This window comes from Aulonocara stuartgranti, assembly GCF_965226115.1.
Source record: "Aulonocara stuartgranti genome assembly, chromosome: 12".
Lineage (NCBI taxonomy): Eukaryota > Metazoa > Chordata > Actinopteri > Cichliformes > Cichlidae > Aulonocara > Aulonocara stuartgranti.
The window spans coordinates 4,610,041-4,637,378 of record NC_138948.1 but is presented as its reverse complement, the minus strand read 5'-3'; the positions used below and the strand labels follow the sequence as shown (position 1 = coordinate 4,637,378).

At 40.2% G+C, this 27,338-nt stretch overlaps 1 protein-coding gene across 3 annotated transcripts in view; it reads right to left on the bottom strand.

The window, feature by feature from the left end:
- fras1 (Fraser extracellular matrix complex subunit 1) overlaps positions 1-27,338 on the bottom strand; it is a 299,701-nt gene that overhangs the window by 214,812 nt on the left and 57,551 nt on the right. For 2 of the 3 annotated variants that reach the window (XM_082555468.1, XM_082555469.1), the window contains exon 1: positions 23,698-23,986. The exons of the other annotated variant lie outside the window; for it this stretch is intronic. In XM_082555468.1, coding sequence (XP_082411594.1) covers positions 23,698-23,895 — 198 coding nt within the window. In that variant the 5' untranslated portion in view covers positions 23,896-23,986. Of the gene's footprint in view, positions 1-23,697; positions 23,987-27,338 lie in introns of those variants that run through there. 3 annotated transcript variants of the gene reach the window in all.

Genomic DNA, 27,338 nt, shown 5'->3' with positions numbered 1-27,338 from the left:
AGGGCGCTCGACTGATTCGCTTCTTGTACATAAAAATATCAAAGTAAGAGTTTGCAAAAAGGGATTCAAGCGTTTGCTTAATTACTCAAAAATATAAATTATGAATAAACTGACCATAATCATCCTCATTCCACTTTCTTTATGTTGTTCATACTTAACGTTGACATTACATCAGGATTATGTCCACATCACCTGCTGTTAATGTGTGCTCTCAACTTCCTCTTGAAAGAAAGGAAAAGTCCCGAATCAGCAGTTACTAGGCAAGTGATGACTAATGAATCACTCATTAACAATTCCCCATTCCCACTACTACTATTCAGTAACAAAAACCCATTCTCATTGCAAGGGCACCAAATACCGCTGGTGGCATCTTAATATCCACAAGGTTTTGTTTTCCATCCAGTCCCTGATCTCCCACATTTGGGCAATAAAGGTCATTTAAACACAACAGGTAAGGCCATTTCTCAGTGTACTATACTTTAACCAAAAACACAATCTTTTCCCAAACCAGATGATTTAGTCTAGTCTAATTTAGTCTGGCAAGTGAAAGCCGAAGTAAGAAAGCAAGTAAAAACAAACGGATGCCTGAAGAACGGCGAATTAAAGTGCAAAACAGGAAGCTATCAAAGCCACCATCCAGCCTCCTGATCCAGACTCTTCAAAAGAGGACCTCTAAGTTGAGTAGTACAAGTAGTGTTGTTGTTAGTAACTAAGCAGGTTTGTGTCCATTATCATAACGATTTGTAACTCAACGATGGTGTAATCAGGTTGTTTATAACACCTGTTCAACTGCTCATTCACACAGATATGAGATTGGCCAATCACACGGCAGAAAGTTTAGACATGTAAACTAACTCTGAACATGTATGGTTGCTCTGAGTATTTCTAAAACTGGTTTGAAAAGGTTTGAATAATAGAAAATATCCAGCGAGCAGCAGTTTTCTGGGTGAAAATTTCTTGTTGAAATTGGAGGAGATTGGGCAGCTGATGCTTCCAGCTAGCAGTAACTCTAATTTCTCATTAGGATCTGTAATGCACAACTTGTTGAGTCATGAGACAGATGGGCTACAGCACCAGAAGATCACAACCGTTATGAATCATTTCAACTAATAACAGGAAAGTGAGGCTACAAATCAAATGGGCTCACTGAAATTGGTCAGTAGAAGATTGGAAAAACATTGCCTTGTCTGATGACTCTCAATTTCTGCTGCTACAGTCAGATGGGGAGGTCAGAAATTGGCAAAAACAACATGAAAGCACGGATGAATCCTGTCCTCTATCAGTGGTTCTTGTATCAGTGGCGTAATGGCATGGACATGAACAATGATTTCACTGTACTCAAAATGCTTGCCACAAGTCATGAATGTGCGGCTGAAAAATCTGAAACCAGTGATGCAAAAATCTGTGAGGTATCCTTCCAGCATCACGTTCACAGTTATGGGATGAGATGAAGAGGGCAAATGTTAGTCAGAGTCAAGTTTATTATAAGCACATTCAAAACAACAGCTGTTGACCAAAGTGCTGTACAAAACATAGGACCAGATGACAGAATATAAGAAAAGAAACATAAATTGGGCTGTGTGATATGACCAAAATCTCATATCCCGATATAAGACATCTATCGTCCGATAACGATATAAATCACAAAAATTTAACATTTTCTGTAAATTCTGTGAATCGCGGGAAGTGTTTCCAGCTGGGCGTGGTGTACCTGGAGTCGAGTGTTTTAACCGATGCATGAAACGATACATTTTTAGACATAAGTTGTAACGGCCGCCGTTTTCTTTGTGAGTATTTGTTACACGGCGTGCTGCGGGGAAAAGCCTGTTCTAATGTTTGAGTCTAAGGTTTATTTTTTAGCACCTGGCGGCTCTTTTTTACTTCTCATCCGTAGATAATCTGCTCTTTCACGGGATTCAGTTTATTTGTGATTCAGAAAAGTCTCAAAAGGATCTTGAGCTTCATTGTGAAAGGTTTATGTGGAAAATAAACAAGCGGACACGCGATGGTTTTACCGTCGTTGTTGCTAACGATAACGCATAAAAACAGGCGCTTGTCCGTCTGTAGTGTGGTTATATTAAATATAAGAGAAAGAGAGAACTTTAACAAATTAATATAGCCACTACAGTGACCATGAAAACGATGAGAAAATATTGCAGTTTATTTTGCGACATCACGAAACAAACGATAGCATAAAATGAAACGATAGACGTTTTTATATCGTCATCCGATATATATCGTTATATCGAACAGCCCTAACATAGTAGTCACAACTCCTTCTGATTTAAAAGGCAGAGAATAAAAGTGTCTAATGTTGGGGAGGTCCTGACGTGAAGGGGCAATCTGTTCCACAGTTTAGGAGCAGCCACAGCAAAGCCTCGATCTCCTCTGTGCTTTAATCGGGACAGCAAGGAGCATTTGGTCCGCAGACCTCAGTGATCTTGAAGGAGTGTACAAATCGAAAAGATCAGACGGTACGAGGGCTCTAACCCATGCAGCTCCTTAAAAACAAATATTAAAATCTTGAAATCATTTTGAAAACTGACTGGCAGCCAGTGTAATGATGCTAGTACTGGAGATATCTGGTCTTGCTTGTGTGTGCCAGTTAGAGACTGTGCTGCAGCGTTTTGGACCAGCTGCAGTTGGCTAACCAATCACAGACTGACACCTGAATAAAGATGATGGTTGGGATGAAATGACAGAGGAATGGCTTCACTTTTGCGAGTAGCTGGAGATGAAAGAAAGAAGTGTTGGTGTGAATCTTGGGTCAATTTATTCATTAAAAACATGCAAACTGCAGCTCACAACTTTATTGTTCCCATAGACTGTACAAAAACACAAATGCACGATACAGATCCTCACTACTACAACGTCATGGCACCCCCCCCCCGTGTATATTGATATAGACTAAACAATACAATATCAATCCACCATGAATTTATAAGAATAAACCTCCCGATTACAACTTGGTGTAAATGAATCTGCCTTTTAAAAAATGAAACATGAGTCAGTGGCATTATTTATTCATATGTTCTCCCAGTACAACTATGTAGTCTCTGCCCAAAATTAATGATGTAATAGTGTCACTGCACTATGAAATATGACCTGAGGATGCTTGTATCCTCTCTCTCTCCAACCAGCCGTTGCAGTCTCCTGCCCACGCTCACATCAACGAGCAATTTTCCATGTTGTGTATTGGCCTAAAAAGACTAAGTGCAGTCTCACTGAAAAGTAACCGCCCATTTGCTCCTTGTACCTCCTGGCAGGTTGTAAAAGCAGCAAAACTTTCTTTTCAGGGTGTAAAAGTGCAGCAATAGTTTAGCAAGCGGCATGCAATAAAAGAAAGTTCTACAGCAGCTACATCTGCTCTGAGAAATACGATGCGGTGAGTTCAAGAAGCGGCAGACGATAAAAACTAAATCTAAAGCTCGTAAAATAAGCGCAGGAAGTTTGCACATCACTCTTTGTGGGTGTAAAATGACTGTGAACCAGCCACCAATCAGCGGCGCACGCACACGGATGAGGATGTATGGATTACCAGAGGGACAGCTCTCTGACAGATTCAGCAGCCAAAGGGAACCTGACTCAGGAAACAAGGCGTGCTGCTGTCTAAATGAGAAGAGCAGCAGCTGTGTGTGAGTGTGCGCATCTAGTTTAGGAACAAGGTCTACCCTTTAAGCTACTCAACAGAAATCACACGTGCTGTCACTCTAAATGTGAGTGTGTAGGAGTAGGAGAAGCCAATTAAAAGAGCGTTAAGCAGACTGCAAATGCAATGGATGCACGGATCCAGGAAGGAAATACAAAAACACAACTGTCCTTGGCACTCTTATGAACAAACACGCACTCACCAGCTCTCCTCGTGGGTCAGTACACTCTCACAGAGATGAAAGTACACTGCACTCCAACATAAAGTACTCTCTCTCACTCTGATTTATCCCTCTACGTGTTGGCATTTTCTATCTATTTATATCTCTGTCAGTGGTGATGAAAAATAAAGAATTTAACTTTTAAACAGTGTTTCATCATCAAAGTGGGATTTTAAAATTGACAAGTATCCTAGAAAAACATGACATGCGATGGAAATGTCTTTGACTATGAAATGTAACTATTTTAAATGCTAGAGTGACTTTGTTGCATGAAAAAATACCCAAAATCCAGTTTGTGTCTGCAGCCTTGACAGGAAGTTTTTAGCTTGCATGCAGCAACTGAGGGCAGCGATGTGGAGAACCGGGTACAGCATATTTTTATTTCAGGTCTCTGACCACACACACCCACTTGTAGAAACCAGCACAGACTCTGGAGCAGTCACAGTTACAGAGGATGGAGAATAAGCCTGCTTCGTTAATAGAATATAAACCACTGCTGGCATGGTGAGCAAAAATGCTTGTTTGGATAACGCAAGACTGTTGCAAAAAATGCCATGATATACTTCTGGCATACTTCTGACTCTACAGGAAGTTACGCTCTTTTGTGACTCTTTTGGTGCAGCTATAATTCATTAAGCCCCACAACCTCCAAAATATTTTTTCTTACATTCTTGTGCTTATCTGTTAATTTTTGTGGGTGCATTTATTGAACTTTGTGTTGCAGGTGATGCAAAAGTGTCATTATGTCAGGAACTTTTATAAAATTCAGACCAGGAGATTTACTGAGACATGAGAGATGTTCTTGGAACTTTTTCTTCTATAGCTGGTTTTAATTTTTGCAAATTTCACTTCATGATCACCTGCATTTTTAGATCGCTCCCTGGAAGCCCCACTCTATAACTCCTATCTGCCATGGGGTGGACCTTTAAAACTTATCTCTGACTTGCATGTGGAGGATCATAGCTGATGATGATGGCTGGTTCTGCAGGTACAAACCAGCAGCTTTTAGGTCAGGAGTCAGCTCCTTTTCCCCCCAACATTTCAAAGATTGCTGTGAGAGTTTTATGGTGCACAGAGTCTTAACATAGTGAGGTGTCTAAGGAAGAAGCAAAAACCACCTAAAATGTAGCCCTACCATTAAGCCAACATGTGGCTGCGCACAGCACTTTGAAATTTCATACACTTCTTTGGCCAAACCAGCACAATCTTCACTCACTAACTGGTCCAGTTGCCAGATTAATCTCCTTAAGACGTCAATAAAATAAAAATCAAGAGTTATTTTGACACATAACTCTTTGATTATGTCTCCATTTGTCCACACGGGACTTTTGAAAAGACGAAACAACCTTATTGTTGGTAACCACACACTTTTGTGCATTTTCCATCCATGTGAACAGCAGCTATTATACATTTCAGGGAAACACTCTACTTAAGAACCCTGATAATGAGAATGATGATGCACAACTTAGAATCAACATTAATTATGAAAAGCAAAACAAACACTGTAATTTTTTAGGCAGCAGTGGGGGAACCAATCGATACCTAGAAATTTTCCATACACAAGATACAACTTCCTGTATGTGCCGCTGATGTTTTGATCTTTGACTGCTTACAAACATTAACACATGGAGATCTGATGTCACAATCGAGGCTGTTACAAAAGTACTGCGTCGCTTTATAATCCATAATTAGGGTTCCCTTTGTGTCACTGCTTCATGCTTCAAAGGCAAAGTTTGACTGTGTGTGTGTGTGTGTGTGTGTGTGTGTGTGTGTGTGTGTGTGTGTGTGTGTGTGTGTGTGTGTGTGTGTGTCTGTGTGTGTGAGAGAGAGAAAGAAGAACAGAACACACAGAGTGGTGTTCCTCTCTATATTAGCGATTTGATTAAGATAAGCGAAGCATAGCTGTTGGTAAAGAAGCCAAACTGGCTGCGATATGCATTCATTGATGTGAGTTTGTGTTGTGACAGTCTGCGTTTGCGTATAATCCAATCTTCCTACTTCCTGCTCTATAATTGGTTTTGTCCTCAGCAGCACAAACCCAGGCAGGATCTTCCTTCTGGGAATTTTTTGTCTTCTTTCACTTGATTTTTTTATTTTTTTTGACAATCAAAGCATCCCATACACACCCACACTCACACTCTCTCTCTCACACACACGCTCTCCAAACACCCCCTGCCAGCGCTGACAGGATTCTTTTGCAGTTTCTGCACAACAAGCAGGGAAGTTACAAGCATCAAGCTGGGCGTGCGTGTGTGTGTGTGTGTGTGTGTGTGTGTGTGTGTGTGTGTGTGTGTGTGTGTGTGTGTGTGTGTGTGTGTGAGAGAGAGAGAGAGAGAGAGACACAGCATTGCCCTGCAGGGTGACTGATAATCAAAGTACATTATCACCACTGAGCATTTCGAGTACTTTCCTGGTAGTAAGATCCACGGGCTGAGACTGACACTTACACACACACACACACACACACACACGTGTATTTATTAGATTGTTTTGTCTGGAAACCCTAAGAAATTAGAGCTACATGGTCATTAAGTCCAACTTTGGTTAATCTTACACTAAGATTTCAGATAATAATAAGATGAGAAATACTTTTCTTACCCCATATTTTTTTAATTCTCTCATTGTAGCAGTTAATAAGGTAATAAATGTCAACTTAACAAGTAAAATATTTCAAATTAAAAGCAAACAAACATTGTTATAATAAAAGAAACAAATCTGTGAAAGGAGGACTTGTTTTGGTTCACAAACACATGTGCACGCACATCATCTGATTGTATCAGTTCAATAAACACTAATTACATTAATCCGTTATTTAAAAGATCAGTGATTTACAATGTGTCAAAAAAACAAAAAAAACTGAACATCAGACTCAGCTGAACCAAACCTGTTTCATTTGATTATTTTGTAACTACTAAAAAGTTAGAGATTCAGTTCAGCCAGATACAAGGCAGTGCAAAGTCGCACATTTTCACATTAAAATCATCAGAAGATAATTCATTCTTGATCTTAGAAGCAGCAGTTTAAAGCATAATTTAGACTGGCTTAAAAGCTGAGCTTATCTGAGGCCAACAAATGAGCGAGATAGCGGGAATCAAAGGGCACTGGAAGTACGGGGCAAAGGAGCCAGCAGGCTCCCACTTTCTTTATAAGTGGAGGATCACTATGTGGCAATATTCTCACCCCTACTCTGCTTCTGATTGGATAGTGCCTGCTCATCCATCAGCCTTACAAGTTACAGCATACAAATCCACAACGTCGATCACTTCCATGTTTCCTCTTCATTATCTGTGTCACCAAACTAGGAACGCATTCTGGAAGTGTGACCTTTTCAATGATATGCATGAAGATTTAGGCGAATTGAGGTATCTTGCTTCCCCCCTATATTCAGCAACTGAAAGGCTTATTGAGACTTATCTCTGACATTTTTAAAAACACACATCACTGAAATGTTTTCATAACATATGGGAGCGGTTGCAACTGAGGTAGCATGTTGCTCTTGATTTCAAATCCAACAGCAGAAAGCTCATGAGATGTGCCTTCGTCCAATCACGTGAACCTCTGTGTTTCCGTGGGCTTGGAAGGCTGGAGAGGAAGATCACCGATCACTCATCTATTCACTGTCACTGACTCGCCCATCAAGAGGCCAGCAGAGGAAGCAGGGCGACCCCTCGCTGCCGCTGTGGTCACATGCCATCAGACTCCACAAGCTTCAGTTTGGACTTTGACTAAAAGCAAGTAGATGGATCACCAGCTGAGTTTGTTTTGGTTATACTGAGAATATTAGTTATTAAATAACTGTTTCAGAAATCGTCTGAGTTCCTAGAATGCAAAAGAGAGAAAATGAAGCATAAATTGCCTCTTCATCCTCACTCAAATTACAGATTCCCAAGTCTTCCTCCATAATTCAATGCTTCCAAGGCAGCTCCAGATCTGACTGAGCTGAATTTCGTTTTAGGGTTTATTTGGCTTTCACCATCTAAGATATAACTACCATAAAGTCTACCATCACATCTAGTTACCTTATGCTGCAAATAAAAAAACCAAATTAATGAGTAATTCATGCATTTGCTGCAGGAATATTTGCCTCAGTTGCTGCAGTTACTTTCACCGCTCCATCAAGTTCTCAGCCTCCTCTCCACTACACCACAGGCACCGCTAGTCCAACCGAACCAGCAGAATCATGCAAGAGAATGAAAATCTGGCAAATGGAGCAAGATAATGTCCTCTTTATATAAAACCGGAGAAAGCGCAAAGTCATTTTCCAGTAGGACAGAATCAAATGAGTGTGAAGATGTCAGAAAATCATTTGGTTATGTTTTATGACTCAGCTGATTTAAAAAAATCTTTCGAAACACTTCTTTGAAACAGTTAATTACTCCATTTCTAATGATTTGTCTTCTTTCTCTTGAAACTGGCAATTTTTACAAATAGATAATTATTAAAGGATGTATTTTGAGCTGATTTTTTAATTCTCTTTAAACTGCATATTGATGCTATGTATTGATATTATTTTAGCAACAGCCTGTATTATCAGAAACATTTTTCACCTTCACTTCCCTCTTCAACATATCCCTCTACACCTCGCCGCTGTAATTACAGAGCTTCCCCTCGGGGATCAATAAAGTTCATCTCATCTGATATCATCTTCTCATCTCATCTCATTTTATCTTCCACGAGGGGTGAAAGACACGGATTCACAGAGCTACCTAGAAAATGTCGTTTGGATAAAGTACATATGTAAAATCTTTTCAGATGCGCTATCAGGATGTTCCCTCAGGAAGAGGAGCAATCGATAGTTACCCCCCAGGTGATCTTCCAGGACTGTTTCTACTGATTTTGTAGTCTTTTGGAAAAACTTGCTTCATAAAATATAAACTCCTTTAGATGGTTCAAGTGTTCCAACCTCACATCTTCTCCTGAAAGCTCGGTGATGACATCATGTGTTCGAAGTCTTTTTCAGTCTTTCATTTTCCAAACTTTTTTTTTTTTTTGCATTTTTGCAATTTGCTGTTGTCTTCTTTCACCTTCTGCTTCTTCTATTTTACTCATATTTACCATAGTTAGTTTTTACCCCATCATAACTTTGAATCTGCTTTGAATCAGAGGACTAAGCACTCCAACTTATTTTCTTTCTAAGTGGGAATCATTTGCATATGCAAAGATCTAAACCTGGACTGCTTTCAAGTGAAATTCAGATAAATGTATGCAGTATCATGGCTTTCCTGCAACACTGCAGCGAAATATTTCCCAATTTCAACAAGCATGATGATATTTAACTTAATTATTCTCTATCAGTTCGCTTAGCAGCACAATTATACCACCAAGAAGGCAAACATAGGAATTGTGCTGCACTTAATTTAACATACTGCTGTGTGCAGATATCTACCTGTCAGTATAAAGGTATAACACGCTAGAGCTGGGCGATAGAACGATAACGATATGTATCGCGATATAACTTTTACTCGATAGAGAAATTAAGCTATCACGATAGACCTCGCCGCTCTTGTCCTCAAAAAAAAAAAAAAAAAAAAAAAAAGGTCAGCCAATCCAAATTAAGTAGCGCAGAGCCGAACCAATCACAGCCGCAGCGTCACGTCGTGTGACTTGTTACGTACAGCACAAGTGCCAAGCCGCACGTGTGTTTGTTTGGGAAGCAGCCAGCGCGTAATGGAGGAAATGAGTGTGCCGACTAGAAAAATCAACCGAGCGTGACCGAAGAGAAAACAGATGATGGTTCCAATGCCGGAGAGATTGTCAAACAGAAGAGCCATAGAAGTTCCGTAGTGTGAAGGTATTTCGGCTATTTCAAGTCTGACAAAAATAGAGTAGCGTGCACTGTAAATTGTGCCGAAAGCAAGTCTGGAAATACAATAAACTGGTGCATGCGTCACACTGTGCGCCACGTTATTGTTTCGGTGAAATGAATTTCTACAATACTGTTACTGTTAATTGTACTCTCTGCAGTGTTTAAATGCTTACATATACACACAGTTACTGTCCGTCCACACTTACGACTCGGTTCTGCTTCTATGCCCCAGCTTTGTTTACTTTTTCCCACCGAGGCTTCTAGACTTCTGATTGGCCAACATTTAGGCACGGTTAGGAATCTAGCGCCACCTGCTGCTTTGGCATGTTCATAGCAGCGTTTTCCTTCATTTCTGCCTTTATGTGTGGACGGGATTATTTTTTAAAACGAAAATGGAAAATCTCCGTTTTCAAAAATACCCGTGTACGTGTGGACGTAGCCTCAGTCTCTGACTGGAAGCGCTAATTCGTCATTCGGCTTTTGTCAGACTAAAGTAACTGTTAAAACTGTTTGAAAAGCTCAGCTATACAACAAGGAGAGATTGAGAATTTCCTTTTAGTTCTCAGTTTATTTGATATTGACAAAAGTTAGTCAGTTTTGTCTGTTCTTCTGTAAAACAAACTAAGATTTATTTTTAGAATTAATATTTTGTTTCTAAGTGGAATTGACAATTTAGTCTGTTTCGTTTGTTCTATTTTGAAACTTAAACGCTTTAGCGGCTGCCTTTTGTGTAGTTTGCAATATTTGCCTTTATTTATCTGAAAAAGTCTCATGTTCCTTAAGTACATCTACCCTGTTGAACTTATTATGGGAAATAAATATTTAAATAAAAACAAGCTGCTGATTATTTCACATTTTACTTGTGAGCAACGGCACATTTAAATCTTACAAATATAGTTATTTGGCTTATATCGTGATAGATATCGTTATCGCCTGAAATGAAAAAAACATATCGTGATATGAAAAAATCTCATATCGCCCAGCTCTATAACACGCATTGATTTATTTGCGTGTGATGACATAGAAGCTGTGAAGAGTTTGTTTTATTCTCCCCGCAGGCTGAATAAAGGTGAAGTTTTCTCTGTCTCTGAGAGCAGACTGTGAAATGTAGGAGCTCTGCAGCTTCGATCTCAGATGATTGTCTACAAAGGTGTTTACGGAGGGAATCCAGCCAACAGGCTGTGCTGTGTTGAATGATTTGGCTGAGAAACGGGAGCCAAGAAGTATTCTGCCGTGCACGTTTTCTAACCCGAGTGAGCACAGCGCTGGGTAATTATTTGGCAGAAGACATCGTGAAATGGATATGACAGCTGCAATTACAATGAGGATGAAGCATGACTGCCGTGCTGGCCTGTATTTTCTGTACCGTTACAGGCCCTTATGTCACTACGGATTTGGGGTTATTTGGGCGTGAATCAAGTTTAGGAGAAGTTGATGGTTACTGATTTGAGATATTAAAGGAGGCGATGAAGACAAGTTAATATTCTAAAAGAGGATCTTGGTAAGAGTACCAACCTGAGTAATTACAATTCCTTATCTGCAGTTTTGCTGCTGCTGTCATTGCATCTGTAGTAACCAAGGTTGAAAGATGGACATCAACCATTGGTAGGCGAAACCTGATCGTTTTGGCCTTCGGCACTTTAGTGTCTAACTAACTGATCAACAACAGATAAGTCACTGTTTTCTACTTCAAGGTTGTTTGATTGTGCCTCTCATCGCTCCACCAGCCTCCTGACATGCATCACTGTAGGCTGTAGGTCTAACATACATCAGAAAAAGACGTTTAAGAGAGGACGCTTTGTCAGAAATTGTTGCTACTAGGGCATCCGAAATGTGAGGGGAAAAAAAGCTTCATTACCAAACATCATTCTATGATATGGATATGAGTTAAATCTTTGATGGTCTTGGTCTGGACCTGAACCAACAGACTAAGATCACCGATGCTGCTGGCAAGAAAAAGGACAAGAACTTATTTATTTCCACAACCACGTACAAATCCCTGTTTGGTTTTTTCACAGACCTTATACTGACCTGCAGTAAACTCAACCTGAGTACCTACACATGTATTTACTCAAACTTCAGCATGTGTGAAAGAAAGGATGAGTAACCCTCAGCGCTTCTGGACAAACAGATAAATCTTTACACTACAGCAGACAAGATTGACACGTGTGCAGGAAATTGAGTGTCTGTGTCGGTCCAATCACCTCTGACTCTAAAGGTTATCTCATCCAATTAGTTTTCCTCAGAAACTTGTCAATTGCAAATCGATCGTGGCACCGCGTCCAGAGGTTGAATCGGCCAGGAGAAGAGTGAGGAGACTTTATTAAACTGCACAGAGGATATAAAACCTTGGATTCAACTAAACTGTCTTCAATCACGTTTAGACTACAGAAGGGTCACAATATCCATCCTACCCACAGAGAAAGGTTCGAACCAACTTGGAGGGTAGAGCCAGGAACATCCTCGCATTAACTCAAGATTTTAGGCACGGAAACACGAGTTTAAATGAGCATTTAAGGCTTTTTCAGGCTTTGGATCCCTAGAGAATGAGAAAAGATTCCTCTAAGAACTGATGGAAGAATTTTCATAAAACACACATTTTACTTTTCAAGGAACTAGTTACCATTAACTGTAGCAAAAAACAGCTCTTTTCCCAGGATCTCTCTAATAGACAGCACTACTTTTCCCTATTTTATACAAACTGGTGAGTTCATGCTTACATAAAGACAAACTATTCATCACAAGCAGACAGCCATTCAATTAATATTTTAAAATCGCCTTTATGTTCTCATAATTTATGTGCAGAAATGCTAAAACACAGGCGTCCTTTATTGGTAAAGTTACTGCTTCAAGTTTCCCTTAATTTGAAGGATTAGTGAAGAAGCTGCTTGAACAAAGCTTAAATGAAGGTTTTATGAACTGAAGGAAGAGCAGACAGAGGAACAAAAGAATATTTATGTCTCTTCTATATATTTCTCAGTTGTTTTAAGTCCTTCATTTTAGTTTAACTCAAAATTTCCATGTGATTTGCTTCATAAAATACAAACATAAGACAGAAACACAGTACATATTAGACTTAGTGGGACTGCTCATTGTCTCCTACTCTTTCATCATATTGCAATAATGAACAGCTTATCATGAAAGCCATTAAAATGCATGGGTTTTGTCAGCGGTACAGCTCAATGGGAATCGTTGTTCTTTCAGCTTCAGTCAGGTGAAACAACAAGTCGACGCAACACTCCTTCAGTATGTTCATGCAATTCCTGAGCAGTAAAGAGAATCTTAAATCAATGTTACACAATCTGGGGTTTCCATGAATGTTTTACTCTACCTGTAAATGTCAATGAATTCTGGACATTCTCAGCTGCCGTGGCATTTCACTCTAAATAACTCCAACATATAAAAAGGAAACATGACCATCAGCAACACTGAAGTGAACCATTCAGTGTCATATTGCTGTTTGATGCATTTTATTTCATGTTGAGACTCAAGTGCATGCTGCAACCTCCAATCCAGCGGTGTTGGGATATTCAAACATCCACACAATAGTGTTGAAAGAGGTGCGCAATGCAAACAATGCTTTATTCCTGGCAACCAGACAGGTGTCAATGTTTGGCTTCCCCTAGTTTGCCGGCATAATTTCTAGTGTCAGTTCTATTTTTGGTTGGTCTTTCCCAGATGCAGTTTCAGTGTAAGGGGTGATGTAACATCCCTGTTTGATCCATATCTTGTAGAGCAAAAGGCATGTTAGACAGCAGCTTCAAACACACTCTTACAACATTATTTTAAATCCTTGTGAGGAGCTTTTAAGGCTTGCATAAGCACCAAAAACATCAGGCTGAGTTACGGGGCAACCTGCACATCCAAAACATACACTGTAAGCATCAAATTCTGGTATAATGATTCAGCAACAGAAATACTCACACTGCAGCAACTAAAAAGGGTATGTGCTTTCAATTTGATGAGTCTCTTTCACCACTTTCTGCTGCTGAGGCTATGAAACAGTGACAAAAATCCCGTTTTCATTACTCAAACCAATGACATTCCTTGACATTCAACTTCAAAATGACACTGGTACTTGGCAATCTTGCTTTTATTTAGAACTAAAACCAAAATACACCTAACTGACTGAGTTATGCTCATTAGTTGAGACTGGCTCGGGTTGATAAAAACATTGTTTCCAAATTAGATTGCAAACCTTCACCATTCTGTTCGAGAGTGATTGCAGTGAGACGGACCACGATTATTTAAGGAGCGATTGCCTCCCACCAGGCGAACCTGCTGTAGTGTCGGTCGCGATTGGGCTCTGGGCTCAACCGCTGCTTTTTTCCAAGTCCAAGGAGGTTGCCACCCTATTTTTACCCTAGTGTGACTGAGCCAAAATACAATCTTCCCATACCAACCACTCTATTTCCAGGTTTAATTTCTCTGAAATTAAATTCAAGTTAAACGTTCACCATTAAAGATCCACAAGAGCAAGATCAGGAGCAACTGATCACAACAGGACTTCCAGGGAACAATCCAAACACAGCAGGAGAATTCACAGTAATATAGAAGGAGACCAGCAGCAGCTCTTGATTTTAAAAAACTTCAAGATAATCATTCTTCTAGTTTAAACCAGAGGAGTCACACCCTCCAGGTCATTAGAAAGACTGAAAATTTAAATCCCTTTGTCATCAGTTTTGTTTTTCATATTCAGGCTGTTTTAAAAAAGACACTTTCTACACGTGTAACTAAAAGTACTACTGGCACCAAGCAAAGTTTATTTTTAAATGCCTATCCATTTGAAAGTGACAGCAAACAAATGTAATAGTACACTAAGAAATTTCTGTACCACTCGCTTTACATTCAATCCATAAGGAGGAGGCTGCGAGTCAGAGTCCCCACTATTGTTTCCTGACAGCAGTGGAAACACAATACTCCTGCGACCCCTCAGAAAAACATGTACAGCAGGAAAGTGCTGGCTAAGGAGATGCAGAGCTGAGTTATTTTTACCTGAAGACAGGAACAAATTAGAGGGTATTAGAGGCAGTGGAGGAGGAAGACACCGGAGAAGAGGTGAGTGACTCAAGTGGAACAGTGCGTCCTCCAGCAGGCTTTAAGATTTTGGGTTACGAGCAGAGATGGGAAGTTGCTCTGCTGCTGCCGTTTAATAAAGCTCTCCTGCTCTTTGGTGTGTGTCTTTATAACCTGCGTGGACTTGAAACTTTAAAATACAAGGCTGGTAGTTTCATTGTTGTCTTTTTTTTACATACATCCAGTCAGGCTGTGGCTTCCACATGCTGATGGACTTTATTTAACCTGCTCTTGTGCAGCTTCACTCTTCATGTCTGCACACTGTGCTACACAGCCGGGCCTCAGCAGGTGCTCGTGTGAAACCATGACAGCTCTGTCCATATTTAGTAAAGCTCTGTGATGACTCCACATACCGTCCCTCTGCCTCCAACCCAGATTATTTTGGTGGCAAAGACTTTCCAGGCACCAGTGAACAAACAGCTGCAGCCAGGCGCCAAGAGGAAAACACCTCAGCTATTTTGACTTTCACTTCGTAACTGAATATGAGGGTGGAACAGTTTTTGAATTATTGGGGGCAGACAGATGAGTGTGTGCAGAACATGCTTTGTAAGTGCTGAAATCCACATGTACACACAAAAACTGGATAAATAATCACCGTCGGTGGAGTAAAACATTCCTGACGCCGATTAGCAGACGGCGGCGGCAGGCAGGCAGCCATTATAAATCAGAAGGATTACTGCTCGTGGCGTGGCCTACATTGGAGTGGCAAACATGATACTGCAAGTCAACTATTTGTGTCCTCATAAAGGAAACCGCCAAAGTGCCGTACTGTATTTATCCATCTTGGCTCAATGTTTTTGTGCTACAGGGAAAGAAGCTATGAAGGGAGGAGAGAGGAGGATGGTTTAGGATCTGTTCTCAGACAGAATATTTTGCATAAGGAGCGCTGCAGAGCCGAGGTGGAAAGGAGCTGAGCATGTTGATATTATAAGCATTTTACTCCATAACGTGTGTTTCAAATGATCAAAAACCAGAAAAGTTGAGAAAACTTGATAAGGCTGTGTAGCCATTCACACGACATCTCCTTTTAAGTTTACTTATCAAGACATAATGTGTTCTATCAAGTCATGCTAAGGTCAGTCAACGTGCTATCTTAGGTTTGTCATATTTAGCATGGGTCTACACAGGTGATGCAGAGGTTTACATATCTACTTTATGTATCCCTGGTGTAAGATCCCTGGTCACAACCTAATGTTCTCCTACTCCTACTGGGAGAGTTGCCCTAGGAAAGCTGTCTAATGTAAACATGTGGATCCATTGTGGTGAGCCATTTGGAAATAAGGGAGCAGTTCAGAGTAACGTCTTCTCCGCTGGTGATTTTATTAGGAATACTCAAGGGGCCTTCCAGTGTTTCAGAAGCTCGATGGTGCATCAGGTCTCAATCGATTCCCTCACTGAGCCCAAGAACTCGGGAATCATTTTTAAGCAAAAGCCACAACTGTTAATTTCAGCTATTAACTGCTTATCAATCAGGACTGTGGGTCACTGTTCCAGCCAACGGTCTGACAGTGCTCCAGTTAGACGGCAGGTTTAAACTCATAGCCTACTTGCTATGCGGTGACAGTGCTAGCCGGTGTGCTACTGTGCTATGGATACGTTTCTTAATAGCCTTCACTTACTATAGATTAAAAACAGCTTGAAAAATGGAGGGAAAAAAAGTTGAATAAAAAGCATCTAAAGTGGGAAATAAACTTCCTGGCGTTGCATTCTGTCCCACCCACAGTGATGACAACAGCAGCTACTAATGCACTTACTCTGTGCCACAATTAGAGTTATAGTAGGTAGATAGCACTGTATTAATCATGCTTACTCTTCCCTCATTTCTTTACTTTCTTCTTATGCAGAATAAAAGAAAAAAAGAACAAAAGAAATGAGCAGACACAACAGCATCAAAGCATACATAGTGAGGAAAAAGCTTATTAAACTGAAGCAACAGAAGCGTATGTGGCGATCATGAATTTCTAAAAACAAAGGAAGCAAAACAGATGAGGAGTAACAGATGTGGACTCATTTTTCGCTGCAGCTGCAGAGTTTGTTTTGAACACAGTCACCTGGGGATTTAGCTTGTGCAAAGCCAAGTTCTGCAACGCTTTCATCTTTTTCTATCAATTCTGGATCATGGCTTATATCGCCGTGTCAGTCAAGACTGCAGCTACAGTGGCTCTGAAAGAAAGGAAGGTAGGTAGGCAGGCATGAAAGACCAGGTATTGGTCTAAAACTATGAATTAGATATAGGGCAGGAAAAACAGTAATATATTGTATTAGCCTCTTATCAATACTCTGCAACGAATATCAAAATATTTTATTTTTTCTTATTTTCAGGCGCACTAAACAGACGAGTCCTCATTTTGAGGCTTGTCAAATGAACAAGGGTAAACTTGAGGAACAGCAGACAGCACAGACCACGCCACAACTTTCAAGCAAAGAAATGAAGACAAGAAGATGAAGCCAATCCCCAAAGACTCCCATATTAGAAAGCCAAAAAAAGGCTTGTAAAACTGCCAAGAATTTAAATTTCATTTAATTTCTGAACAGCTCCTTGAGCATTTCTGTGAAGCCTCCAAACTGCAAAAATTAGGGATTCAAAGCGAGACTTCCCAAACCACATTTGTCTTTTAAATCTGCATAATCAGAAATGCCGTGTTGTCATTCTCACTGTTGGTAATCTATTACAGCCCTAATAAGAAATGTTCCACTTGCTACTATACTACATTTATCTGACAGTAATACTTGCATTGTACCATCACCATTCAGCATAACGATTAAAGTAAAATTACATTAAGAGGTTTTGATTACATTGCAGTTTGGCTTTTGTTAGTATAAGTAAATTAAAATGAAAGCCCTTATAACAAACTGCTTTACAGTTATAAAGAGATTCAGTCATTTGACAGGTTTTTTTTACCTTTTGCTCGATGAAAGAGAATATAAGCTTTCACACTTTCATTCAGTTTCTATCGATTCTGCACGACGGATAACAGCCTCGTGTCACTCTGAGGGTTTAATTTCAAAGCTGCTGTTTGAAAGCAAAGCAAAGGGATGTCTTGTGTTTTTTGATCTGAAAATGTTCAGATCTCTCTACAGTAAAATGTTACTGATTGAGCAATCTGAGGTAGACAACCACTAATATAAAAAACTGCATTAAAGCCGTATGAGGATCAGTTGAGCGTCACTGCTGCTAAGTTTGGTTGTGCTAAAACAAACAAAACCAAACATTTTCTGTCTAAATCTACAGAATTTTAAAAACATACGTATCCAATCAGCATTCACTGTGTACTTTTTATATATACACAAAAGGAAATTTACAAAATGTCCCAATACTTTATTTTGAATTAAACAATGCATATATGCACAATAATGTCAGCCAAAGTCCCCACACCTTGAGGGCGTACCCTGCTTTATTACCCGATTTATAGTGTTGCGAAAAAATATTCCCCTCTTCCTGATTTCTTTTATTTTTTTGCATATTTGTCACATTCAAATGTTTCAGGTCTGTATTAGCATGAATGACACACATGCCTAGAGTGCCATAGTGAAGATGGTAGGGACACTGCACTGTTGGATACATGACCATCCCTGAGGGAAACAAGGCTTTCAATGCAGCTTTAGCAGTGACTTCATCAAAAACCACAGCTGCATTTTCAACCTGATTTTTTCCATATGTATATTATTTTATTATACACACTTGATCTATGGTGATTCCTTATTTATAGAACCTTTCTATTTAGAGATTACAAGGTAAACTGATGGAAATAAAATCTTGTTGTGAAAATAACATTATTTAAAGATAACTTAAAGCTTCTGTTCGTCAGAGCTGCAGGAGGCTGTCAGCGTGTTTAAAAGAATAAAAGCAGCATGCTGTTTTAACCTGGTCCAGTTGGTCTCGTTAAACAGTGGAAGATGGTTTGTGTGTGGACGAAATATGAATTTACTTTTAGAAAATAAAATTGCATTGTGATACATAAGATAAAGGTAGTTTAGGAAAGTTTAATTAAATTAAGCCAAGGATTAAGAGGACACGGGTTTTTGTTTTTTTTTAAAGGTGAACCAAGACTCCAAAGAGCGACTGTTTAGAATGTAAACATGTTTGAATGCCGAGTAGAATGGCAACACTGGCCCGTGATGACAACGTGTTATTATTATTCGAAATAGACGCCTCTCTCCTCGTTCTGCTGCAACTCTATTCTGCATGTGATAGTAGATACAGGCACACGCTGACTGCATTACCACAAGTTACCGTTCGTGTTGCTCAGAGAGCCAAGTTTTTAACCCAGCGACATTCAGAGGAAATTATTACAAAGGAGCCGTTTTCATCTAAGAGAATGAGCAGCAAACGCGTAGACGTACTTTTTTCCTCCACAACGAATTTTCAGTGGAGTGGTGGCGGCAAATCTTTTGACCAAGACGATGATGATGAAATTGAGGAAGAAATTATAGATGACATTGAAGAGAACTGTGAGAGTGATGACATTGAAGAAGACTGTGAGAGTGATTCGGAAGAGGAGAAATCTGATCATCTCTACAAATTTGAAAAAGAGAAGTCAGAATTTGAAAACAAAGCAGAAAAAAGCAAAGAGTCTGAGAAATCTGGTGATTTTTGGGAGGCCCCCAGGAAAGAGGCCGGAGACTCGTCTGCTCACGACCACTTCGAAGAAGAATTCAAAGAGGAATCTGAGGGAGCTGCTGGTTTTCAGGAAGACCCTGTTTCAGTGGACAACTCTGAAATGGGATATGAATATGATTTTGGAGAGGTTTGTTTGTGTGTGTGTGTGTGTCTGCATGTGCGCACATATCCTTGTGTGTTTCATGGTTAGGGTTAGGGGGTAGGGAAAGCATTACGTCAATAAGATGTCCCCACAAGATATGAATACCCAACGTACACACACACACACACACACACATTAATGACCAACTGAAGACACATGCTAAGAAAATAGTTGTTTTGCTTTATTATTTAAAGGCAATTCTCTTGTCTTAAGAGAATGAAAACACCCTGATGAGAATGTTTGAATTTTTTACTCACATCCAGCCACCGCCTGCTTTGGCAAATTTATTTTAAACTGAACAAACATGCTAGAAAAATATAAATATTTAACTATGAACAAAGCTACATATTTCTATTCTGTACAAATTGTTTGACATATTCAACAACACGATAATTGTTTTCGCTTTCCACAGTACGATGGTCCTGAAAAGTCTAAGAAGACTCAGACTTGTCTCAAACAACTGGAAGAAGACAAGCTTGCTCTCCAAAAGGAGTTAGAAATAGAAAAAGAGGCTAAATCTCAACAGGATGAAGCCTTTAAAAAGCTGCAAGAGGAAAATGATCGTCTTGAAAAAGCTGTGAAAAAAGAGCGTGAAGAACTGAAACGCATGAAGACAAAAGTGGCTGATCTAAAGAAGTCACAGAAAGAATACCGGAGCAGCACTGAGGACCTTAAAACCAGAATTAGTCAAATGATGGCTAACAGTGATGAGGACAAGAAGACGATCAAGAAACTCCACAAAGATCTGATGATCTCCTCACTTAAACATGGAAATGAAAATGCAGAGGCCGCTGATATTAAGGCACTAGAGGATCGTCTCACTGAGCAGCAGAAACAAAACCTAGAAAAAAACAATGAAATACAGTTTCTGCGCCTCAAAGTCCAAAAGCTCCAGGATGATATCGAGGCCAAGGACACCATGATTTTAAGGCTGCAGGAAAACGTTAACAAGTGGGCATCAGATGTCCAGAAAGAACAAGAGAAGAACTCTGGAAATCAGGACCTGTCTTCTGAAAACCAGACCCTGCGAGACGAAGTTGAGTTTCTCAAAAATGAGAGGGAGCTTATGCAAAAAGATCTCGATGAAGAGAAAGCGGCTCGCAGAGAACTTGAGGAACCTGTTAAGGAAGACAAATCTCGGTTTTCTAAAGAATATAAAAAGTTAGAAATGAAAGTGACAGCGCTGCCTCCACTGCCTCCACGTTGCAGGAGAAGAACTTCTAAATCTGCACAGCATCTTCTCTATGACATGGAGACACTAAAGATGGAGAACGCAAATCTCACAGCTAAATTAGACGCTATGGAAAATCAGTACAGTGGAGCAAAGTTTAAACATGAAGCTCTCTCTGAGCAGCGCCGAGACAAGCTCCTGCAGGTGGTAGATGAGCTCAAAGGACGGCAGTCTGAGAGAGATACTGTGCAGAAAGAACAAGAGAAGAACTCTGCACTCCAGAGGAGCTACGACTCCATTGTCTCCCAGGAGCACGCTAAAACACAAAAACTGAATCGACTGACCTCCGAAAATCAGGACCTGTCTTCTGAAAACCAGACCCTGCGAGACGAAGTTGAGTTTCTCAAAAATGAGAGGGAGCTTATGCAAAACGATCTCGATGAAGAGAAAGCGGCTCGCAGAGAACTTGAGGAAGCTGTTAAGAAAGAGAAATCTCGGTTTTCTAAAGAATATAAAAAGTTACAAATGAAAGTGGAGAGCACTTCTAAATCTGCAGAGCATCTTCTCTATAACATGGAGACACTAAAGATGGAGAACGCAAATCTCATAGCTAAATTAAAGGCTATGGAAAATCAGTACAGTGGAGCAAAGTTTAAACATGAAGCTCTCTCTGAGCAGCGCCGAGACAAGCTCCTGCAGAGGGTAGATGAGCTCAAAGGACGGCAGTCTGGGAGATATACTCTCAGACTGCCGTTACTGTGCAGAAAGAACTTGAAATCACTCTAAAAGAAAAGAAGAAACAAACCTCTCAATTACCGCAGAGAGTTGGTGCTCTTGAAAAGGAGCTCAAGATGTGCGAGAAGCAGTGATCCAAGTTCGAGGAAGTTTTGTCCAAGTACATAGAGAGCAAAAAGGAGTAAAAGCAAGAATTGTCTGTGAACGTGCAGAAAGGTCAAGACAGCTCCAGGGTTCAGGAACAAAAAATGAGTGACAATGAGCACAAAATTGTTTTCCTGATTGTGGTTCACACTGGTTTTACACATGGTTAAATCTGTAGGCTCTGTGGAGGAAACAGACGACACCACGACGAGTAACCATTGCACATTCGTTTATCATATATATTCCACTGATTTGTATTGTAACAGCAGTGAGCGACACAACATATCCTCATATTGAATTTCTCTATAGCTGAAATAAAAGATTGTGATTCTTTAAAAAAATTAAAAAAATTAAAAAAAAGAATTAAAAAAATCAATTCAAAAAGGAGTAAATTGGTTTGTCTTTTTGTCTGTTTTGTAAACTGAAGTTTCTCATTTTGGGGGCAGTTAGTAGGTGGACTCTATTCCCCACAGTAGGTCCCACTTACACAGGCCTGGAGACGTATCAGCAACCATGTGACATTCAGTGCAGTTTAAGATACCTTACAAACAAGATTGTTGTATGTAAGGGAGGGTGGGGCATGTGAACGAGAACAGCTTGTAGAAATCGGGGGTGATACATAGATAAGAACTGGAAGGGTCAAGTTTGGAGGCGTGGCCCAGCTCCTGAAATTCTGATATTTTATCTCCGAATGTTACTTGGGAGCACGAATATGTGGCTCTAAACACTCAGCATGAGGACTGAGTAAACAGGACAATGTTTGGAGTGGTAAGAAAAGCTACATGTTGGACTCAAACTTAAAATAATCAATGCGTTGACAACAATAGCACAAGTTTAAGGATTGTTTTTAAGGGGGGGCAAAACAAATAGTACTGTAGTTTTATTTATTTTTAACCTTATTTTCTAGCTTTTTCTCTAGTATGTAGGATTTAACATGGAAACGAAATCCTCTACAGTATATTCTGCATGCTTACTGGGTCATTTTAATAGTGTAATACATATAAATTCATTAACTTGGTTAAAGCATGCTATCTCAGCGATGCATGGCCTTTTCAAAATAGTAAAAGTCAGCTCCACATTCAGATGATGTTCAGGACAAGGTGAGACAAGCTTCTTTTGCCATGAAAACATAGTAAACAGCTCTGCAGTCTGTCCACTGCCTGTCAAAGCACAGAAATCTCACTCAGGAAGGCAGACGGACAGAAAGCTGTAATTTCTTGTGTTATCAAGCAGATGCAGACTGACAGAGCAGCTATTGGATACGCTGCCCCTGGCGAGGCATTTTGAGCTGCGCAGCAGGTGCCTGGAGGCACAACAGCAGAAGTTATGTCAAATATGTAAACAATTGGCAGGCAGAGTTAGAAGAGTCAGAGCGATGCTGGTCTTTGCAGCCTACAACTGAGGCCACAAAAACTCTCCTCCAGACTCAGAGAAAATCAATGTGAGACGGTCATCTCCACCCCTAGCACAACACGAATACCCTGAACTCATCTCCAACTGTTTTGTATGCAGGGAGCTTGTTTATTGCAAAATATTGGAAAACTCCCACACGGAGTCCAATAAATTAGAGTAAAAGAATAAACCTACACAAAAACAATGGCTAATAGGAGGAAGGTGAAGGAGAAAAGCAACGAGAAGGTCAAACGTTCAATCTTGTTACCAAAGATAAAAGTAGCCCAAAACTTTATACACGAATAAATTTACCTAATTTCAACAGTTGGATACTTTGAACAGAAACTTATGTTTCTGAAGTTCTTTCATAAACGGGAAAGCTTTTAAGACCCCGGCAATAATCAGAAACTGCAGGCACCACATTGTTCTTTTTAATCTACACAAGCAGATTTTTGAGCTTTTTGAAAAGGGTCAGCTTGCACAACACTGGCTCCTCCTATTCAGAAGTCTGTAGTAATCCTGAGTTCGGACTTTCTCTGCCCTGGGTCCACGTTGACTAGTTTCTGCGTTTAAAAAAAACAAACTAAAAGCTTCTTATGCAACGCTAATCGATTCATCTGCTGAGATCTGAACAGATTCTAGTCATGGCTCTTGACTCTTTCTTCTTCTGTCCCAGCCCAGTGCCTCAAAAGGAAATGTATCTTTGGATTCCAGCTCCCGAGTTCTGGATAAATCACTCACCCTCCTGCCACATGTCACCTTCTGATGACCACTCATTTTTCTTGGGTCCTGGAGTACATGGCAATTTGTTTTGTGCTCTCTCACTTTCCAAAAAAATAAAAAAATAAAAAAATAAATAAAACATTCCTTAAACTTGTCTGACAAAACCAGATTCATCAACTCAACACTCTCCCGAACAAGCGTCTCCATGCTGTACATCACTTCTTAAAACCTCACAGCTCTGCAAGCATGTATGCGTAGGAGACAGATCTGGCTCACGGAGAAAATCCCAGCTCCCGACCCCAGGCGGGTGTCGCCATAACCAAGCTGACGAGCTGAGATTTGTCTTTCTTTCACAAAAACCTCCTCCTCATAAAAAGGGGGGGGGGGGGGGGGGGGGGGGAGCATTCGCATTGGGAAAAAGAGCTCTGAGGGTGTAAAGTCTCTTTCAACTTCAGCTGAGGAATAAATTGAGCCTTTAGATGAGCAGAACGGCCTTGAATTTGAAAAGATGAAAAAAGAAAAAAATCAAAGAGTCGAGGGGATGTGTTTTTATATGGCAGGATGTGGTGAAGTTCAGGGACGAAGGAGGATGATATCAGTGCCTTTTCTCATGTTTTTTTATAGGAATTTACTTTTCCACATCGCCATCACAGTTACAGTTTAAGGAGGCGGCCGGGGCGTTTTTAAAGTGGTGATGTAATCGACTTTTAATTTATGCAAATATAATCATGACCACAATATACTTATAAAAGAAAACGAAGAACCTCCTTTCAACTTACTCACAGGGAGCAGCCACAGCAGGTAGATCCACAGATTTCATCTGGCAGTGTTTATGCCGAACGCCCTTCCTGATGCAACCCTAAAGGGATCGAACCAGCGTACTGTATACTTAGGGTCGATATAATGTGTAAATATCCACAGCAGGTGGGGCCCCAAATAGAGTCTTTTTCAGAGTACAACAAAGTTTAATCCCGAGCTGTTTTCATGCTTCGAGCAAGAAGTGAATTTTTAATTCTATTTTCTTTGACCTTTGGACTGTTTCTGCAGAAGCTGACAGCCAACGGGTTTACAGATTGACAGGAAGACGGTTTGCTCAGACAGGAAGCACTGACAGCTGTGTGACAGCTGAGACAGACAGATCTCAAAACTGACAACAAACCATTGCTTGTGTCCTCCACACCTCCAGTTTTCTGAGTCCACAGACTGCAGATGCATGTTTGCTTCAGCTTCATGCACTGGTTGCATTTTTTTGCAGATGTGTTTGTTTTCATATTGCAACAAACCTACAGACCTATATCACTGTGCGACAAAATATCTGATATAAATTTGTTCAATCATCTTTTCCAGTTGTGGACTTGAGAGGAGTTTCTAGTGTGCTCCATCAAAGTCCTGTTTCTACTGTGCACTGGTGACGCATGGTGAGCTGAGCTGGTGTAGCCAAATAAATAAATTTTAAATGTATTTAACCTTCAAAGTTCTGCTCATACTGAGACAATCTTAGGAAAGAAAGCAACACTTATAAATACCAACTTCAACACAACTTCTGTAGGAAACAGACTTCCATTAACCTCTTTGCTGACATCACCTCTTTGCCTTTCCTGAAGCGGAAAAACATCTTAAGTTTTTATTGGTCCTTTACTCTCATATGATCTGACAGCGAATGAAAACTGCAAACACAGCTCCATTTGCTGATTCACAAGTAGCGCTCTTCCTGCTTTAAATGATAATCTGAGCTGAACCTGAGGTTTAATAACATTAGATGCAGAATGTTGGCCTCTTGAGGCCAAACGTCTGTTTAGTTATGCCTGATCGGTTTACTGTAATTACACTAACATCCCAAATCTGACGAGGTAATGATTTATTGATGCCGAAAAGCTCAATACTTCAGCCAGGCCTGAAAGGAACTCCTGACCTCAACCTTCCCCTCAGGTTCATCTGTGCATGACATGCAACAGAAAGAGGAAGGGAGGAGGAGGAGGGGACCTGACCTCCTCTGAACTCAGTGCACAAACAGCACACAGGCAGGTGTTCCTTTATGGAGGGACGTGACATTCGCACAGGCTGAGTAACGATTCTATAATTTAGAGACAATTTTCACGTTTATCTTGTCTCTTGGTGGCAGCAGTTTCTATTCAGATTCACATTTTGGGATGACAACACATCAAATACAGATTTGCATTTACATAATCATTTATGTAAATGCACATTATTTACACCGCATTGTGTATCGAGCCTAATCTCTGAACTCCGCGCTCCTTATGAGGACTCAACAAGGTAAGCACGCACACGGTGGAGAGCGATCAAATAATCTTCCCTCAAAACATGACATAAGTCGAGTCAGAGCTTTTAAAAAGCCAAAGCCAAATGAACAGTTGCAGAAAATTTCAGGTGATCCGTGTGTCACGAGGCATTTAGTACAAACAGCGAGCTGACAACTGAAGGCTTAAGTACAAAGCCAGAAAAGGATACACTGGATTGGAGTAAGAAGCTATTTAAATGAAGGCTTTGATACAAGATTGCAGTTTTTCTCTTTTAACCTGCTCTCTGTCTTTAGTTTCATTTATTCCTCATTCTTCTGCTTCATCCTGAAATTCCAAAACTGCAAATCCCAAAAACTGGAGACAAGAAAATATAATCTTCCCTGTGAGCATTTTAATACCTGAATGGAATTTTAAATGCTCATCTTATTTTGTAAATCAGGCAACAAAATATCAGCCATTCTCTCACATATACTGAGCGTCTGTAAAAAAAAGAAAGAAAGAAAAATCATTTGTTGCATCAGTCATTAGTGAAATTACATATTTTCTTATGGGCTTTAAGGCCAATATCAACACATAATCCAGGTTTTTAAATCAAATATTTAGTTTTATCTTCTGTACTGCAGTACTCGGATGCATGATGCAAAATCAGAAATCCAACATGCGGATGGAAATACAGAAAAAAATCATGCCAGAGGCAGTCATGAATCTGAAAGTCAGCCACACACATCATTTCCTGCTGGCAGAAAGAGAGGCTGCAGTGCTGGATATTCATTTGCTGTTTGTTGCAGTGCTTTCACCACATTTTACATTTTCTCTACCAGCAGGAGGGGTGGCTGAAATAGCAGCGGCGATGACCTCTCTGTGGGACCAAAGAACAGGACAGGTGGGAGGAAGCAACCGAGCGTGTCGGCACAAATCATCTGCACGCCAAGGGCTACTGACAGGTGACTGTGCCACGTTTCTTAGGGTCTCAGGGAGGACAGCAAGACCGCAGAGCCGGCAGTACAAATGTGACAGACAGTCGAGAGGAGTACAAGGAAGAAACTGACCAGAACCTTGTTTCCAACCAGAAGAGCAGTTCTATATGTGCAATTTGCAAATGTGGGATAAGTTTTGGAATATACGATTCTCCCAAAGTCTCATATTTTTTACATTTTAACATTTAGATTGTGGTTTACACAAAACTCAACTCTAAGCCTAGACAGAGCTCCAGCAATCAGGTGATGTGAACAAATCAACGTCCACCAGTAGATGTAGCCTTGGTAAGTATATGTGGCAAACATTCTGACCCTTTTTTCAATTAACTTATGTTTTCCACAGTATTTTATGTTAAAAAGAAAGTTGAACCTCAGTGTCATGAAGTTGCCTCTCCAGTGAGGCCACAGCAATCGCTGTTCT